This window comes from Cannabis sativa, chromosome 8 (genome assembly GCF_029168945.1).
Source record: "Cannabis sativa cultivar Pink pepper isolate KNU-18-1 chromosome 8, ASM2916894v1, whole genome shotgun sequence".
Taxonomy (NCBI): domain Eukaryota; kingdom Viridiplantae; phylum Streptophyta; class Magnoliopsida; order Rosales; family Cannabaceae; genus Cannabis; species Cannabis sativa.
This window is the reverse complement of record NC_083608.1, coordinates 45,941,775-45,962,492: the sequence shown is the minus strand read 5'-3', so window position 1 is coordinate 45,962,492 and position 20,718 is coordinate 45,941,775. Positions and strand designations below refer to the sequence as shown.

At 30.0% G+C, this 20,718-nt stretch overlaps 2 protein-coding genes across 6 annotated transcripts; one reads left to right on the top strand and one right to left on the bottom strand.

Annotated features, from left to right (window-relative positions):
* Window positions 1–11,747: 11,747 nt before the first annotated feature.
* Window positions 11,748–14,238, top strand: LOC115698605 (uncharacterized). The gene is made up of 2 exons (XM_030625724.2): window positions 11,748–12,894; window positions 13,872–14,238. The coding sequence occupies exons 1-2, from the start codon at window positions 12,743–12,745 to the stop codon at window positions 13,948–13,950; spliced, it is 231 nt and encodes a 76-aa protein (XP_030481584.1). The 5' UTR covers window positions 11,748–12,742; the 3' UTR covers window positions 13,951–14,238.
* An 813-nt stretch (window positions 14,239–15,051) lies between these two features.
* LOC115700645 (squamosa promoter-binding-like protein 18) lies at window positions 15,052–17,464 on the bottom strand. Of its 5 annotated transcripts, none has more exons than XM_030628262.2 (5): window positions 17,067–17,343; window positions 16,329–16,823; window positions 16,108–16,244; window positions 15,791–15,948; window positions 15,052–15,700 (listed from the first exon to the last, which is right to left on the bottom strand). In XM_030628262.2, the coding sequence occupies exons 1-5, from the start codon at window positions 17,087–17,089 to the stop codon at window positions 15,320–15,322; spliced, it is 1,194 nt and encodes a 397-aa protein (XP_030484122.2). In that variant the 5' UTR covers window positions 17,090–17,343; the 3' UTR covers window positions 15,052–15,319. The 5 variants fall into 5 exon arrangements, with proteins under 5 accessions (XP_030484122.2, XP_060958058.1, XP_030484121.2 ...); XM_061102075.1 differs by having other exon boundaries at window positions 15,791–15,927; window positions 17,067–17,339; XM_030628261.2 differs by lacking the exon at window positions 17,067–17,343 and adding an exon at window positions 17,358–17,464 and having other exon boundaries at window positions 15,052–15,948.
* Between the last annotated feature and the right edge of the window lie 3,254 nt (window positions 17,465–20,718).

Below are 20,718 nucleotides of genomic sequence, written 5' to 3'. Positions count from 1 at the left end.
GATAATATATTAAGGGCTCGTTTGGAACGCCGTATTAGGTCGTATTGTATTGTATTGTATTATATTGAATTGTATTTTATGCAATATTTTTATGTAAAACTATATGTGGTATTAACTTTTATGGACACCTAAATATATAATATTTTAGTATAAATTAAAGTTTAACATAGTATTATATAAAAATATGATATATAACTCAATTCAATATAATACAATACAATACAATACGACCTAATACGGCGTTCCAAACGAGCCCTAAGAGATATCATATATATAGGATATATGGTATTACATATATATGCCATTTATGATAAGACAAATTAAGAAGAAAGAAAGAAAGATGATCATGAGAAAGAGATCTTAAGCTGCTACATATATGATTATATACACATTAATGAATCAGCTATAAATATTAAACAAAAAATTTGTTATTATACAACTCACTTAACGAACTAACAGAATAACTAACTCTAACTACCAAATTAACTAACTCTCTTTAATAATTTATACTCTTTCTTATTCTCATATGTATAAATCTGATTATTGGCAATTTTTATTATAACTATATTTTAAAGTAACCAATTTTTATCATAATTATATTTTAAAGTAACATAATAATAAATTGATATTTATAATTATGTACTAATTTCTCAATTATAAATGAGTAAATAACAACAAAAATTTAAAATATAATTTAGACTATATAATTAATTAGTTAAATAGTTAAATAAATATAAAATTATTTCATTGAGTGCCAAATTTAGATAGCTATTAGTAATGGCAACAAAATAAATTTTTTGAATAATGTAGTGTTTAAATTAATAAATATTAATTCTAAGATGATAATTAATTTTTTTGAATAATTAGTTAGTTTTAAGACATTTAAAATCATGTAATCATACTTAATTAAGATTATATTTTATTATTAATTAGTTTGTTAAATCAAATTCATAAAAACTGTTTAATGATAGTTCTATGTTTATTTTGGGTTAATAATGAAAAGATGTAAAATAGAATAAAAATGTCATTATTTTAAGTTATAAATTAGCTGTAAATTTTATTTTTACTATATTATTATTTTACAATGGGCATAGTATGCTTCTTCCACTAGTGTATATATATATATTTTGTGGATGGGAAAGATCAATATGTACTTTTTTTTTTCTTTAACTAACTTTAACTAACTCTAACAGTTAATTATTTCGGGTATTATGAGCTTAGAGTTAATTATTTCGGGTATTATGAGCTATTCTTTGTTCCTGTTTTCAGTGTATGCTAGGCCAATAAATAGATTTCCTTTTTCATTACTTTGAGACAGAGAATTGAAGGGAGAGAGAGTGTATGAGAAAATGGTGTTAGAGCTGTGTAATCAAGTTCTTGTGGGGTCAAGAACTTAAGGGTGTACTCGGGGTTGGGTGTGAGAGCTGTGACTGTTCTTAGGGTGTAATTCTCGAGTTTCAGATAGAGTGTTGTATGCTCTGCCATTGGTGCTTGTAAATTTTCTAATTCTCCATTAATGAAAACTTGATGGTGTTTCTCAACTGGAGTATAACCAAGGATCATGTTTGATCTTGAGGACCAGAACCAGAATAAAAATTAGTGTTCTTACTCTTGTTGTTTAAGTGTTTTGCAGATTTAGCTAGCTCAAGAATATCTTGCTTTTGTTACTATCAAATTAATAATAATGTCGTTTACAAATTTAAAACTTTGAGTACTTATACTATTATTTATTCTAATTTATATCAATATTAGTTTTTTTTTTTTTGACAAATTATTATCTTAATAATTATATATATTTATATAACTATGTATGGAACAATGTTTTTGTGGGTCTTGTAAGAATATCATTGGGTCCCGCAGCCATGTATACTTGTATAGGATGTCATCTTTGTTTAGAAATTCTTCATGTTTTGGCACTGTCATTAAAAAAAAAAAAGAAAAAAAAAAAGGAAAAGATTAGATCAACTTGCATGTACGACCTTCTTTCTTTCTTTTTCTTTTTTGATCGATGAAGAATCTTCACTTAAGATTGGATATTCGATTTTCACAATTTCACAAACTATCTAACACATTAATTTATATTACATATACAATAAACATTGTTTTCTTCCAAAAGTTAAAAGAGGTTTTTTTTTTTTTTTTTTTTTCAATTGTACGTTGATATGATTTTTTGTTAATTAACGCGCGCAATTAAGAAAATCATAAATAATAAGTAAGATGAACACAAGTATCCGTCAAATCATTATAAACCGTTAATCGAAAAAGATTTAACAAAGATGAACATGAGTATTTTATAGTAGTTCATTATCTTTCGTTGGTAATAGGTTAGTCCACTTGAGTTGTTATCGGTCTCAATACTTGAAGAGAGTTCTCCAAAGCTATGTTCACCAAAAGTTCGTTTAATTAGCCGTATTGTATTGTATGGGTTCGTTTGGTACGCTATATAAGGATCTTATTGTATAAAATAATAAATAACACTATGCTTAGATAAAACAATATATTATATTAATTATTACGATCAAATTTTTTAATACAATGTATTATTTAATACTTACACTACAAGGAAAATTAGAAATAGGGGCGGGCATATTACCGGCGGAGCATGTCGGTCCCTATTAGTAGGGTTATTATCGGCAGATACCAGTAAAGTTAAACGATTTTTTTATTTTTAAATAAAATGAACAATACCAAGCAGAATGTCCCGTCGATATTGGGTGGTGTGGATTTGTGCGGGAAAATTCTCATTTTTTTTGGAAACAATCACTACAAAATTTTTTACTTTTAGTCAAAATAAAATTTGTGGCTATAAGTAAAATAGTTGTGGCTAATTACAAATCACTATTTCTATGTTGTGACTAAGAAGTCCGTGGCTAAAAGTATTAGTCACAAAAATCACAAATTGTTGTGACTAAATGCTTTTAGTCACAATACTTGTTGTGACTAAAACTAAATTAGTGACAACTTGTATCTAAATACTATGTTATAGTCACAAGTAATTTTTTGTTGTGACTAAAAGTTATATTTAGTCACAAAAAATTTATGTTGTGACTAAAAAGTTGTCACTAAAGTAGCAGTTTTTTGTAGTGTGGGTTTGAATTTCTTTTTCAATTTCAATTTCACAATTTATTATTAGGCTTACTAATAAAAAAATTATCACATATTTTTTTAATAAGTAAATTCTAATCATCCTAATTTAATTTATATCTTTATGTATACTTTTTTTCTTTTGTTTTTTTTTAAAAAAAAAAGAAAAAAAAAACAAGGTGGCCATGGAAACCCTATAAGTGCATGCAGTTCCACTGTATACAAGGGAAAGCATAAAAGGAGGTGAGGACGTATCCTAAGAAAAAATCCCACATGGTTTAATAACTGTTGTGAGTGTTGTATCATGAGCTATATATAGATGATTATTTCCTCCTCTTTATTTTGTCCCAAAGTTATTGTTAAATTATTTTTTATGGTTAATTAAATAATTCAATCTTGCCCAATCAATTTTTCTTACCATTAACATATACACATAAACCCTTCTACATTCACACTCACAACCACACCGCGGAACCATCTGTTCCGAAAGAAAAACTCCACATCATCGCCTTCCTTGAAAACAATTCCCTAAGGGGATTCTCCAAGGGATTATGATGATCAGAAGATGATGTACGGATTCCGTACTCAACGTACAGGAGTGTAACGTGGGGCTTCATCTTCAGCGGAGTACGGATAACGGTGGCCGGAAAGTATGGGCCGCTGGATGCATGGCCGCGTTCGTGAACTTCTACTCGATCTCCCAGTTTCAGTTTCATGGAAGGCGCCATTATTAATTAATTAAATTAATTAATTGAAGATTAATTTGATCCAAATATATAATACAAATTAAGGTTTTTAATTGTTTTGAAATTAAGTACGTCGAAATAAAATTAACTGAAATAAATCTCCACTTATTATTATTTATACCTACGTATATAGTTCTATTTGTACTAGAAATATAGTTCAATATTCAAAATTTAACTAACTGCGTCAAAACCCTACTTCTAGTACTAATAGGATATATAGTTTGTGATTAACATATACACATAAAGGAAAGCATAAAATGAGTCTATATACATCTTATATTTTTTTCCTTCTTAATATCTAGCTTATATATAATACTTTAGTTACGTTTATTTCCTTAGTCTAAAAATTGTTTTATTTTAGTCTTTTATGTGTGATTAACTAATGTTTTATCCAATAAATATTTTATTTTTAGTAATAATTTTTTTTTGATAATTTTTTATTTATTATGAAAATAATTTTATTTTAAAAATTTTATTTATACTTTTCAATACATTTATATTGTTATTTGTTCAAGTTAAAAATAACTTTTTACAGCTGAAATATTTTCTCTTAATTAATATTTGTTCAAAAGTTAAAATTTTATTTTTTATTTTATTTGTAAAAGGTGATTGTCAATATCATATATGACAAGTTGAACACTCTTAATTATATATATATTTCGTTATGTTTTCTATTGTTTCATTTTAAAATATTAGAACATACTATTTTTACATATTGATTTTTTTTATTTTAGCATTTTTGCTATTATTTTTTTATGAATTTAGTTTAAATTATTTAAATAGTCAAATCGGAGATAAAAACAAATGTTTTTCTTTTTTTATCTGAATAAAGGAAAATAAAAAAGCGTTTTTATATTATTTTCATTCTATTTTTTAAATTTTGTGAGAGTTTCATATCAATATCAATAAATATATATAAAGGAAAGCACAAAGAGAATGATATGACATCTAATATGAGTTTCTTTTTATTTTCTTTGTTTTTTCATTTTTTATTTATTTTTTATACTTTTAGTAATATGTGACCTATTTTTATTTTTAAAAAGTCTTAATTGGTTTAGAAACCATTGTATATATATATATATATATATATTTAATTTTATGTTATATTGATCACTATCTTTAAGTTTAGTTTATCTTAAAGTTAGTATTATTTATTTTCTATTGCCGTCCTACATTTACATTTGTGGAGAAAATATTCTACTGACACAATAAAATAAAATGTTAAAATTTTCATAAATAGTATGTTAAATTGTTTCTTTCTGTTAAAGAAAAAAAAGGTCTAAATAATATTTTAAAGAGAAAATTACACCCTATACTCTTTTTTTGTTAACCCATTTCATTTTTACCTTTCTTTTCTATATATTTAATTTATACCCTCTTTTATTTGTTATATCCTGATTATACCTTTATGTAATGAAAAAAACCTTCCTCACCTCTCTGAACAGTACCCTTATGTAAGGATATAATCGGTAATGGACTTATAAAATGGGATTCATTTCAATTGAATTTAAAATGAGACTACTTTTAGTTAACTGATGAAAAAAAGGGGTATATTTCAACTTACCCCTATTTTAAAAACATGCTACATCATCCATCACAAACCCAATTTATTGATTCAAAAACTGTTATCTTTTTCCTTTATTTTATTATAAAAACCCATGTAATTTTTTTTCACCATTTAACATTTCGTTATCTTTCAATGCATTTTAAAAATAACAAATTATTTTTTTAAATTTAGTACTATTTATTTATAATACATACATCAAAATGTTATATTGTAGAGTATATCATTCAATAAGTACAATATATATTTATATAAAATTTATAAAAGTCGGGCAATATGCGAATCACAGCTTAATTCCCTAGTGTTTGTATATATGATGTTGAATAATAAATATTTTTATATAACATTCACTAATCAGTTTATATTATCAAAATTATCTAAATGAAAAAATATTTTAATTTTAATCAATATTAAATATAATAAGATTTTTTTTTAAAAAAAAATATAAAACCATTAGAGGTAGAGTGGCCCCGCAGCTAATAATGACATCAGTTTATCAATCTGACACTAGTATTAGCAGTGAGGGTGTCAGTCCGCCACTAAATACTAGTTTTTATCGACCAAGTATTACCGACAAATTATTATTAGCAGAGCCTGCCGTTACTACCTTTTACCAGTGGATTGAGGGATTAATAGTAGCAGAATCCTTGACCTCTAATAACCATAACAAATGGTCTGTATTAGCTTGTATTATAATATTTATAAAGGATTCAGGGTCAACCCCAATCTCCGACCCAAACTCGAACCTGACCCAGATTCGGACACATGACTTGAGACCCAGACCTAGACCTGGACTTGGATCTGGATTCAGACCAGGACTCGAGACCCGAGACTCGAGACTCGGGACCTAAACCCGAACCCGGATCCGGGTCCAAACCCAGACCCGAACTCAGACTGGGACCCAAACCGGAACCTAGACTTGGAACCTAGACCAGGACCCAGACTCGGGACCCAAACCTTGACCAGGACCCGAGACCCAAACCCAGACCCAAACCCGATCTCAGACCAGGTCCCGAACACGGACTCAGGATTTGGACCTAGTCCTAAACCCAAACTCGGCACCTAGACACAAATCCAAAGCCGGACCCGATCTTGAACCCGAACCCGAGATTCAAACTTGGTCTTGAACCCAAACTCGAGACCTGGACCCGAACTCGGATTTGGACCCGGACCCGACCCGGGACTAGAACCCAAGACCCAGACCCAGACTTAGGACCTGTAATATCCAGATTAAAATAGTACTTAATTTTTTTTTTTTTTTGGATATTAATTGAGCGAGGTTAATTATCTTGTTTCTTTGTGTTGTTAGTGAGTTGATATTATTGCTTAGAGTAGTTGTACCAATTTTCTAGAGAGAGTTAAAGTTGTATTAACTACGAAAGTAAAATATTATGGTATTTTTACAGAGTAAGTAATCGTTTAATTAAAGCCCAATATGAAGGTCCATTAGGGTTTTATAATATATTTAGTGAGTTTAATTAATTAATGTTAAAAATTCGTAGGTTTGGATAAATTCGCAGGATTAAAAACTGTTTTACTAAAACAATCATATCTGGAGTTCTAGAGCTCGGATTGAGGTGATTTCAGTGGCGTTGGAAAGATAATTCAAAGATCTATCAATTATGTAGAAATAGATTTATCGTAATTTTAACTTTATTGGGGTCAAAATTAGGTTACAAAGTGACGACCTGTTAAGTTTAGTATAGAAACCCTAAGTTTTAAAATTTAAATTTAAAACTTATATCTAACAAATAAGATTTTTATTTAATTATTCTATTTAGAGTTAAATTAGCATCAGATTATAGGGGTTATTTTATTATTTTCTTTTATAGATTTAATTAGATTATAAAACCTAAATCTATCACATTCTTGATACGTAATATGCAGAGTCTCTAACCCTAAGAAAAATAAAACTCAATCTCAATCTCTTTCTTTCACTCGAATACAATTCTTAGAGAGGACACTCATAAAATCCTATATCCTACAAGTTATCCATCTCGCTACCTATCAAAGATTTATAATTTTCCTTCTTGTTTCATTCTCTTCGCCAAACAACACTCATGATTTTCATCAACATAACATTGAGATCATCATCACCATTCTAATAATTTGAGATTTCAAGATCTAGCACTGATTAAGAAGAGTCATCAAGAGGTAAGAGAGTTCTTCCACTTATTGTTGTGAACTTTTAGGTTAAACTATAAAATCTCGTTTTTATTTTTTTCTGAAAATTATTGTCTTAGTAAAATAGTCATATCTCTCTCAATATTGATCCGTTTCCAGCGATTATTATATCGTTAGAAAGCTTATTCGATGATCTAAAATTTTTATCAAGAAATTATTCACCAGTTCGGTGATATTCTATGTCGAAAATTATCATCTTTCTGATTTTGTTGTAAATCGTTTTTTTTTATATTCCCAGAAAAAGTACTTTCACTTAAAATACCATAACTCTCTCAATTCTTGTCCATTTTTAATGATCTATATATGGTTTCAAAGCTTATTCAATTTTCCATAAGTTTTATGAAGAAATATTTCGTGAATTCGGAGTTATACTATGTCGAAAAGTTAGTTTCCTTCTGTATCATGTAATTCGTTTCTTGAATCTTGTTCTTCCAAAACTGTTTTGGTAAAATTGTAATATCTCTTTGAATATAATTCCAATTTCAGAGATTTTGGTATCATTGGAAAGGGAATTTAATTTCCTAAAACTTTCATGAAGATGTTATCTTCTAGTTCTGAACTTTTCAATACAAAAAGTTTGTATTTTTGCTAAGTCGTATAATTCGTTACTCCATATTCCTTCTCAGAAATAGTTTCAGTAAAACAATCATAACTCTCTCAGTTTTAATCCATTTGTAATGATCTTTATATCATTGGAAAGATAATGGAATTTCCTATAATTTTTATGAAGACAACTTTTACTGAATTAGTGTAGTTGTTGGTCAAAAATAGTAAATCTTTCTGCTGTACTGTAAGAGTACGAATTTTAATATTAGGGCCTTGACCCATGTCTTATAGGTAGTAGTGACAAGATAACAACTCTTAAGCAGCGGGATTTGAGGTAAGGAAATTAGATAGTTTTGTATGTGTTTATCTGCATAAATTTAAATTCTTTATGTATTGAAATATGACTTATGATTTGTTTTTATGAATATGTATATGGTACTGAGAATGTGTGGTATGGACACAATATGACTTTGTGAATTGATACATAGATTATGGTTGTATGACTTGTATATGTTGTATGTTGTATTTGTATGTTTCAGGTTGTGTGTTGTATGATGTATTTGTATGTTGCATGTTATATGTTGTATGTTGTATGCTAACGTCTCAGGTAAAGTGGGGGACCATGGTGGGGTATGATACGGGATAAGGCCGTTGAATGTAGAGATACCCTACCCTGCATTTTACTGAGTCGTGTATGAGATTGTTATGGTGGGTATGATACAGTGATGTTACTGTTGAATATAGAGATACCCTATCCTATAACAATGGCAGGGCTGCATAGGCCCATGTTATTATATGGGCAGATTAGGCCCAGGATATTGTAGGGTCAGACTAGGCCCGGGTTATGTAAGTAATGACTATGATATGCCAATGTTGTGATAATGACATTATTATTTATAGTATTGATATGATTATGTTATGAGTATGATATTGGAGTTATGATCTCTGTATATGTGTACGGTGTGAACAAATAGTATAGACTTGTATGATAAAGGTTTCCATATGTACAGTTATTTGGTTATAGTTATAAAAGAGCATGTATGATATTGCTAAAACTTAATAAATACATTAATGGTATGTGTGATATTATATGGTATTGTTTGATAAGCATTTTCTTACTGAGCTTTTAGCTCACCCCCCTTACTTTCCCCCTACAGGTATTAGACAGGGAAGTATGTATAGTGAGCAGGGTCGCCTGTACGTATACTGTGAGCGGCTACGGGCGGACAAACGATCTAGAACGCCGGTGGTGCCTTAGTTTTATTTTAAGCAGTTGATAAATCTAACACAGTGGAAATGCATTATTTAAAATTATTTACTTACTGTATCTTGTTTTACAAATGAAGGATCCTTCTCTGTTGCATTTTGATTTTTTTTAAAATCCACTGTTGTATTTAAATTATTTTTTTTATCTTTTCAAATTATGCATGAAAATAGTATTTTTGTAAAATAAGGCAAAATATCGGGGCGTTACAGGACCCAAACCCAAATCTAGACTCGGGACCCGAACACAGAATCGGTTGCTGAACCAGACCTGGACTCGGGACCCAAACCCAGAGCCAGACCAGGGACTCGGACCTGGACCCGGACCCAGACCTTGACCTAAACCCTAACCCGAACCTAGACCCAGAATCGAACCCAGACCCGAACTCGAATCCTGACTCGATCCTGGATTTGAATCTGCGACCCGGAGTCAGACTTGGACTCTGGACCCGACCCGTAGTCGATTTTTGAGTCGAGTGTATTGAAAATACATTATAACTTTACACAATCTATTAGTACAAGTTAATACTAAACATAGTATTATTTTAAATAATACTAATACATTACAATTCAACACAATACAATACAATACAAGACGACGTACCAAACGAGGCTTAATAATATTATTTAATATAATACCATGTTTGGTGTTGACTTGTATAAATAGATTGTGTAAAGTTATAATTTATTTTCAATAAACTAGACCCTAAAACTAACTACGGGTTGGGTCAGGTACGGGTTCAGGTCTGGGACCGGGTTTAGGGCCGTGTCCGAGGTACGGGTCCCAAGTTTAGTCTCGAATCCTGGTCCCAAGTTCGAGTCTGGATCTCGGGTCCTAGGTCTTGGGTTTAGGTTCGAGTTTGGGTCCCAGGTCCCAAGTTCGAGTTCGGGTTTGAGTCTCGGGTCGGGGTTAGGGTCGGGGTTGGGATTAGTGTCGGGGGTCGGGGGTCGGGGTTGGGGTTAGGATCAGTGTCGGGGTCGGGGTCTCGGGTCCAGGTCGAGTTCGGGTTCGTGTTTGGGTCCCAAGTTCTGGGTCTAGGTTCCTAGATTCGGGTTAGAGATTGGGTCGACTTGTGTCTAATTTTTCTAACCCTATCCCGTAAAATTCATGTCTGATTCATGTTCGTGTGCGATGAGAATTATGGGGTTCCATCTCAAAACTAATTGGTGATGAGTGGAGTAGCCCATATTCTTATATATGACTCAATACTTTTACATTTAATCCATGTGGAACAATATTCTCCAATATCCTCCCTCAAGATGATGGTTATTTTTGCTCACCAATCTTGAATCACTTTATCACAGGCCATGCCATTTGCTCGTTTATTTTGTTCGGATCTTAATTAAGCGTCTTTGCACCATCTGGATCTCGTGCGGCTGGCTAACCATCTGGATAGGTATGGATCGAAAGCCCGCTAAGGATATGGCTTTGATACCACGATGGGAATCATGAGGCTCCATCTCAAAACCAATTGGTGATAAGTGGAGTAGCCCATATTCTTATATATGGCTCAATACTTTTATATTTAATCCAGACAATATTCTCCATTAATAGTGTGCCATGTCGAAACCATTTTGCCACCTCTAAACCTATAATAGAATGACCTCTTTTTAAGACACATTAATTCAAGGATCAAGGGCTGGAAAATTCAAGAGGCACAATAATACAAAAGTTATAATTCAAGAAGGAAAATCTTAAATAACTTAATCATTTTAGAGAAAAATGTAGAGAAAACAACACTTTCCAAAATAATAACTATGTGCTAAAAAGAAACCATGTTGTATAAATTGTATACGTAGAAAATTATAATGAAAGCAAAATATATGAGAGACAACTATTGAGTGAAACGGTGGTCAAGGTTTCTTACCTTTCAAGTTTAAATTCCTTACCTCCTCCATATATTGAATGAAGAATATGTAAATAAGAATCAATAAGATATAATATTTGATGTTAATTCAAAACTAATTAAAACCATAAATATATATAAATGATGATGTTTTGATGACAATCATATTTGTCATGCAAACATAGATATGATTGAAGCAATTATATGTATACATTTATTATATTATGAAAAACATGTAATAAGCTATAGCTGCAGTTACAGTATGAGGGGCCTTGAGAAGCTTTATTAATTAGCCATCTTTCTTTCTTTCTTTCCATCCAACAAAATATTAGGTACGAAAGATGAGAAATCACCTTCTCACATTTTCAATCACCACTTTATCATCATCATTCAATATCACACTCCACTCCATTCAATTGATCAATTCATTGTATTTTTCTTCTTCTTCTTTTTTTCTTATTACTTTCTCTCCAAATCAATAACTATATAAGAACACACACAACATAATATAAGTGTATAATTAACTATATATATATGTGAAACTCTTCACTTGTGCACCTATATTTTACTTTTACTATTTATATCACTTCTTCAATCATTGATTAGTAGCTTCTATATATATATTAACTCACAGTTTACTTCTTCCCTTCCTCTAGCTGGTTTTTATTATATAATATTATAAATAGCTATATATATAATGACTCATATACATCTATATGTATAGATGGAGTTATGTGAAAAATATGGGCTAATTAGGGTAGATGTTGGCATGGTTCAATCAAATCAAAGCTCTCATCTTAATTGATCATCATATATGAGTTCTTTTATCTGATTGAGCCGTGCCAATATCTATTTACGCCCACCAAATTTTTATCACTTAATTTTTACTTATGAATGAAAAACGTTTTTTTCTTTTTTCACATGAGACAAAAGTCTCCTTAAAAATTTAGACAATAAAACTATGATAAAAGTTTGTATTCATGTATTATGTAAATTTTTTAAGGATTTTTACGTCATATATTGAAATTTTTTCTTTTTTTCTTTTTTACTGTGGGGTAAAATTCTTTTAAAAAATATTGTGTATTTTTTATACTGTGTACTGTGTTAAATTTTTACTTTTGTTCTACGGTTATTTTTTAGTTGGTCCACTGTTATTTTTAATTGTTCCGTTTTGTTGTTTTATAAAAGATAGTATTTCTGTAAAAAAAATTCGTGTGGCAGTAAAATTATAAACTTTTGCTCAAAATCAATATTTTTGTAAATTTCCCAACTTTTTAATAGGTCCAAGTCCAACAAAAATAATTGGGCTTTGTAATAAGAGGAGAAGGGCCCATAATAACTGCGAAACGATGGGCCTAAGGCCCATAGACGAGGAGTTGATTGGAGAATTGTCTGAAAATCAGAGTCATCGTCTCCGATTCTGAAAAAGGAAAAGCTCTGTAAAACCCTCGAATAAGAGATTAGGGTTGTTTGTATTGTTGAAATTGAGAAGCAAGGAGTTGGATTCAATGGCTTTGACCAACTTTATCCTAACCGTGGCTGGTGTTAGCGCCGTCGTGCTTCTTCTCAGGTCCGATGTAAAGCAGTCCGCCTCCATCTTCAGGCGAAACGTTAAGCAAATAAGAAATTGGCTTGAAGAAGAGTCCGCCTCTGCTACCAAGTAAATATCTTTCTCTGTGTGTCTTTGTATTTTCATTTTTAGATATGATTTGACATAATTATAGTTGTAGGGTTTATGGTTTATAATTCAGTAGCTTAGTGGGAAGATCCAATGGTTAAATTTGCTTTTCAATTTTGATTGTTAGTTCAGGGAAATCAATTGTGACATGTTTCTAAGATCTTTTTATGCTATTTTGTATTGGATATGTATCTATGTGTATTGTATGTGGATCTATGTGTATGTTTGGCACTGAAATATGGTGATTTTAGAATTTTAGGTCAATTCAGTCAATAATTAAGGAGCGAAAATTGCTCCTTTTTCTTGAGTTGGGATTGTTTATTTTGGCATAAAATTGAGGTGTGTTAATGTTATGATATGGATCAAGTGAGTCTACATTAGGACTTACATTGATTTTATGGGAGCTTCTAAAATTACTTGGTTTCTTTGGCTTATATATAATATGCCTCACTCACATATTGAATCTACTGCAGAAATGCTTGAATTAGTTTCCAGGGAATTTTGAAGAAAGTTTTTTGTTATATTGATATGGAGAATCCTAGATATGTAATATGGTTGACATATTTGATAAGTTATTTTCTCTTGTTCTTCTTTATTCATTCATTACCGTTGATTGGTTACCCAGAACAAAGCATAAGATCCAGCATAAGTTGTTAAAGCCATTTATTTAGGTAGTTTGTTACTTAATTTCAAGTCTTGGCTAATCTCTGGACTTTAGATACTTATTAGTCCTGTCCAGGTTAAAGAGGTTTGTTAAGGTTTCTGGTCTTGGCTATGAGTTTTAAGGTAGAAGAGCATTGTTGTTGAACATGTCACAAGTGTTTGGACATTAGATACTTACTCACTAGTTAGTCTAAGTATCAGTATGAAAAATGACCACATAGCAATAGTTCATAAGTATAAATTTTGAATTGGATGTTTTTTTTTTTGGATTTTGATTATCTGAAATGAAATTTCAGGGCTGCAGAGAAAAGGGTTCCTAAGGAACTAGAATCAAAGGCTTCAAAAGAAGATATTCCCAAAAGAGACAAGCACTAGTGTCCATATTGTTCTGGTGGTGCTTAATCATTCACTCATTTTCTTTTTCTTTCCTTTTTTATTTTCCTTTTCTGGTTTGTTCGAATAGTCACCACTTCTTTTCCCTTTCAAATACAGATATGTAACTATCTAATAAATTGATATTTAATTTTGTTAAACAATATTATCTTCAACTTTTGTTACTAGCATATTTCTGTAATTGGAATTTTGGGTGGACAAATCATGTCTATTTTGGCCACAAATATGGCCACTTTTGATGATTATGGATTAATCACTATTGTATTCAAAGGTAACCATCCCACATGACCAAACCTAAATTGTCTTTAAGTAGTGAATCTGTACATACATTTATATATATACATATTTATATTTATAAATAAGTTGATGGCTGACAAGGATTCTCATCAACAAGATTGTTGGCCCTTGTGTGGTCTTCTGTGTAATGAGCTCAGCTATGTGTCAACATGCTCATCACTTTTATTATTATTATTATTATTCAATTTCTGCTTTTGTTTTCCAAAATTTGCTGGAAAGGTCTAAGCACCAGCTGTTAACTCATGCACTGATCAGAATAATATGATCTTAATCTTGAATAGCACCTTCAAAAACTGTAAGTCAATTAAGCTATAATTACTTGGTATGTTTTGAAGTTCAATTTTTTTTTTTTTAATTTATTTAACCCAACAAGGTTAGTTGGTTAGAAACATGTCACTATTTGACAACATTAAAGATATTCGGTTAATGTCGTTGTCTGATCTCTTGACTTTTGGTCCTCAATCATGGTTTTTGTGTTGGGTTGCATCCACTATTATAAGGCCACGATTAGGGGACTTATTTGTAAAATGTAATAACATATTATTGTTGATTAAGAATTCGAAACTATTTTGTACAAGGACAAGTTTCAAAGAGTCCTAAAAGGCAAGTTTACATAAGTAGAAAAATCATATCTTTAGCAAGAATATCAAAAGAAAAGAAACGAAGACCATTTGTTACTAGCTAAAATAACAACATTTCTTTAGAGCAATTCTTTAAACTTTTTTTGACTTTAATTGTTAATTTATGTTAGTTAGTAGTACAAATATACTTATAATTTACACTTGGTGAACGAAAGCAACTTACTTTGTTTCTTATCAATAACATTTATGTGTCTCAAAAGTTCCGACACATGACCATGTATAGCAAAAGCAACATAATGCAAATTCATAGCAACACAAAACATCTCATAATTGAGTTTAGAAAAAGAAAAACCAGTTCTTGTCCAAGTAACTATGCCAAGTTGACACATTGAAGCTTTCAGAGAAAACTAAACTTCTTATTAGAAAAACAGAACATATAAGATAAACCTCATAATTAAGACTAGACAAGGCAACTACTCCAAAGAAATTGGAAGCATGTGCATTGCTGCTGCAGCACCACCATTTTCCAAGCAGTCTTCTGGTCCCATCCTCAGCATCATATTGCCATAAATATTTGTTTTGTTAACATCATAAGCTGGGAAATGATGATGATCGAAAGGCTTGTCCTTTCCATCATTTTGGTCAAGAAGCTGAAATGGATAAGGGAAACTTTCATTGGTTTGGGCCCCTAAGTGGCTCACACCAGAGAGTTGGGTTTGATTTGTTGACAGAAGATAGAGAGCACGACCACCCGAGTCGATGGGTAGTGATATCTCTTCAGAAGACAGTAAATGGTTACCCCTTCCTTTTCCTGGTGGCTTAGATGGGTAGTTCCCTTGTTTGGGGTCATTTTTCTGCAAAAGAAAAACCCTTTTATCAACTCCATTGAAGGAAGTTGGAAGAGGACTTTCCTGGTTCTTGTTATTAGTATTATTAGTATTGACCTGTAACCGTTTGTGATGAGGAGGATGACTGTAAATCCATGATTCTGTTCCTCCATTTTTGGTCTCTAATGGCCACAAACTTTTCATACCATTAGCTGCATATATATGGGGATTTCCGAAATGCAAGATTCTGGGACCTGAACATCCAAAAGTACAGACTGATTTGTACATAAAAGAGCGATTTTTGTAAAGACGTGAAATTTAGCTAAAGATATGAACTTGATACATATATAGATCTTTTTCTTCAACTCTTAAGGTATAATTTAACCAAAGTTTCTAACTTTATGAGCAAAAACTATAAAAAGAAAAGTTCCAACCTTTGTAACCAGAAAGAAACCCCTTTGAACTGAAGTAGAGAGGTTCAGGCTGTGATTTTCTCCGGCGTCTGTTGTGTCCATCAAGGCGTTTTCTGCAACTCCTCTTGATTTCATCAAACTCACCCAAAGAGTGGAATCTAAACAAACCCAAAAATAATATTATTTGAAGAATGAAAATCAAAGTGAGCTCATCACAATAACCATCATCATATGTACAGTACCTACTACACTGTTGGCAGAATCTTTTCTCTTCTCCTTTCACAACAACAATTGGGGTTTTCGAATGGTGCTCACAGACCCTATGGCGCTTGTGATACTCCCTACAATTGCTGAGATCTGCTCTGCAACCATCTACTAAACATGACAGCTTTTGAGAACCCCCCACAATCCCATTAACCCTCTTTGATGATGACCCAGATGGTGAAGACACCAAATTTGAGTCCCCCAAAACTTGGTTTGGTCTTTTCAATGAGTTTTGCTCAGTTGGGTCATTCATGGTGGTGAAAGAACCCAACTTTAAGCTCTCTGAAGATGGAGCTGTAGTAGAACTACTACTAGTAGTTGTTGTTGTTCTTCCTGAGCTAATGAAGTCAAATACCAAATCATCATCATCATCTTCTTTAGGGTCCAACTCATGAGTTGACTCCCAACCAAACTCTCTAAAGTCCCAATCCATTAATGCACCATATATCTCCTCAATTCGGTCCCCACCTTTCCTACACATGTATAAACAAAACAACTAAATTTCATATGGAAAGAAGAACAATATGGTATATATACTTAAGAACCCAGATTTTATTTTTTGTTTATTAATTTGGGTTTCATCGATTGAAGCAAAAATGTAATTCAAAACAAGATAAAAATCACATCTTTAACTAAAAAACAAGTAGTTTCTATAAATATTGGATTTAAGGTTTGAGATTGTGAACATTTAAAGAAAAGAAGAGGAAAAGACATACATGAACATTGAAGTAGTTATCATAGATTCATTTAGTTAACTATACACTTTGTTATAAATATATATATATATATATATATACATATATCCTAGTAGCTAGTTGGTACTTAAGAAAACTTCCAAAGAATTGGGTTTTAAGTAAATATATATATACATATAGAGGCATAATATCCTTGTTTCCTCCAATAACAGAGAAGGTCAAAACGATGGTTGGAAAGTCGATCATGTTGGAAGAATCCAGTAAAATTGTTTTTAAAAAAACAGAAAAAAATTAGTTAAGGAGCTATCTAACCATTAATGCTGCAATAGAAAATAAAAATTAGAAGAAATAGCAGGAAAAAAACAGAAGTACAAGGACCACCTGAGACAATGGTATGGGATTTGTTTATAGTGAGGTTTACTTATGTTTTTCTGTTTGTCCCTTTCTTTTTCTTTCTTTCTTTTTTTTTTTCAGGGAAAGTGGTCCACTCTATTCAATATCTAAAAATAAGGTGAGATGGTGAATAATATTGAAATAAATAATTCAAAGAAAAAGGAAAGAGAGAGAGAGAAAGAATGGCAAAGAAAAAGACAGGTATAAGTTACTTTAAAATTTTGTAAAAGAATAGCAAATAGTTAATCATGTAATGGAAGAAAAGTATCAAGAAAAAGGGTTGGGGAATCCAGATGTGAGCTTGGGAAAGCATATATTTTTGGTTATCTAATAATTATCTCAATTCTTAGAGCACTCACAATAGCTAATGTAAAGGATAAAAAAAATGTCAAAAAAGCTCATCTAATAAATGAGCTAAAATAGCTCAAAAATTTACTTTATGAATAGTACTCAGCTAAATGTAGTTAAGAATTATCTTGGTTTTAGTACTTAGCTATATCTTTTTATTATTTTTATGATGTATTTTATTTAATTGTAAGTGTAAAAATAAATAAATATTATGTAATATATAATAATTTATTATTTGTGTGTATTATAAATATATTATTTTAATGATTTAGAGAAAATTATAAAGAAATTGAGGTATCCTATAATATAAATATGTGAGGTAAAATAAAAGAAGTTGAATTTTGATGAGGTATTTTAAAAAATAGAATAAAGAAATTATTGGAAGTGCTCTTAGTAGTATGATAGTATCTAATCTAACCATGGTAAAGTGCTCCATTCATATTTTTTCTCCCTTGAAAAAATTGGTAATTTGCCATTTGAACTTTATTAGTTCAATAATATAATTACAATATTTTTTTATGTTAAATAATTAATAACTTTACTATTGATGTATGATCACTATCGTATTTTGTCTCCTAAATTTTAACAATTATTATATCACGCCACTTGAAAATCTAAATCTATTTAATAAAATGTGTATAGTCAGGAGCGGACTCACATAAAAGCAAGACGGAACAGTCATTCCTTAAAAAAAATTGAGAAAAAAGATGTATTTTTATTTTAATTAGTTAGACATATATTTGTAAGAAAAGATAATATTTATAGACGTAATATTAATTTTGGTGAAATGGTTAAATTAGATTGCATCTAGGATAGAGAATAGAGATTAACGGTTTACATCCTACCAATATCATTTTTTTTTCTTTTTAAGTTTACTTTTATCCCTGCTGTCTTATAAAAAAAATTACTCTCTCTCACTTTGAATCTTGAGTTCGCCATTAGATATAGTTTAGAAATAATAAAATTTAGAATAAAATATAAGTGATCATTAATAAAGAGTAAAATTACTTATTATTTACCGTCTCATTCTTCACTATTGTTTAATGTTTAATGTTTAGGTAAAATATTTAATATTAATAATAGTTCAAGAATCATATAATTTTTTTTACTAAATTTCAAAAAACAAAATACCTATTTATTAGTTCTTTAAAAATTAACACTACAGAAACCCCATATGGGATTTTTACTCTAAAAAGATAAATTAAACAAAACAAGAACAAACCCCCCCCCCCCCCCCCCAAAAAAAAAATAAAACACTTGTTTTTCTCTCTTCTTAATATTATTAAGAAAAAAAACAAAGAGAGAGAGAAATGAAAGCCACTTGTTTTTATGGTTTATGTTCAAACTAGTCGTTATTAATGTGTGAATTTTTAATTAGTAATATCCTTGTCCATCATTATAATGTATCAAAAAATATATAATTAAGCTTATTATGTCATTCTCTGCATCATCATTGGGGACCTCTTATTGTCTAGTATTGGCCAACAAGGTTGTTAATAAATTACTTCACTACTTCTCTTGCATGCATCATATACTTCATAATTTGTACAATTTATAATGTGTTTAATTAAATTTTATTATGTTTTAGATTTTGGTTTAGATATCTAAATTATAATTAATAATTAATCATCTACTCAATAATCTATTTTCTGATCAGATAAATATTGATTAAATGACATTATCTCTTTGTAATCTGAACCTCAACCCCACATATAATCTAATGTCATTTTTCTAGTGTTCATGTCACAATTTATGTACTTAAGATCATAATTTTAATGTAAATTTTTAAAAAAATATATTTTAAAATTTTGATTATTATTAAATTTATTATAATTGATTGGGTAAAAGCTTACATACAATATATCCATTATGCCCACCAAGCATATCCCATGTAGAGTTTCATGGCTTTTTTTTTTTTTTTTGAAAGTGTAGAGTTTCATGACTTTAATGATGAAATAACCACTTGCAAGTTGCAACATTATAATTTAATTTAAAATGTAAGCACATGATGACCTAAAAAAAAATGTGACCACATGACCCTCTGAAAAAATGTATTGTGTATTATCTTCAAAAGTTGCCACTTTTTTTTTTCTTTTCGTTTTTAATATATATCTAACTGCATTATAAAGTTTTTTTTTTTCAGATGAACTTCATTATAAAGTTACATGTCTAAAAAAGTTTGATTTCTTCTTAACAGCACCCATCAAATAAGCTGATATTCTATAAATTTATACTTGGAAAATTATTAGATAAAATGTATGTGAAACAAAATGATTATAGTAATATATTAAAAATTTGTATAAATACTATTTTGGACTCTGTATTTTGAAAAAATTACAGAATAGATCATCGATCTGTTTTGTTAAATAATAAAATAGACCATGTATTTACTAAAATGGTACAAATAGGATTCTGAACTGATTTTTTATCAAAATAAAATTTAATAATAATCGACCTAGAGGTGGTATGATAAAATTAGTTAAATTTTTTGCATCTTTTCGTGTTAGGAATTGTCTTTAAATCGGTTATATTAAAAAAAATGAATTATCAAAAATTAAGTTTAAGATCCTATTTGTACCATTTTAAAAAATACAAGGTCCATTTTATTATTTAACAAAATAAATGATCTAGTTTATAATTTTTATAAAACACAAAGTCCAAAATAATATTTTGGAATTCTAACTCAAAATAAGTTGCTAATGAAAGTAAATTAGGGTCTTAGAAGTGGATTGACACTCATATCTATATGTTTTTCTAGCAGTAACATAAACTAGATTTCTAAATTCTCAACTGTTTATTTGGGGGTTAAAAAATTTAGTTAATTAGGACTTTTTTGCCCCCTTAATTTTGACATGTATCAAATTATATATGCCGCTTGAATTTTTCAGGCTATAAAAATTCGTCTTGAACTATAGAGATTGTTAGATTTAAG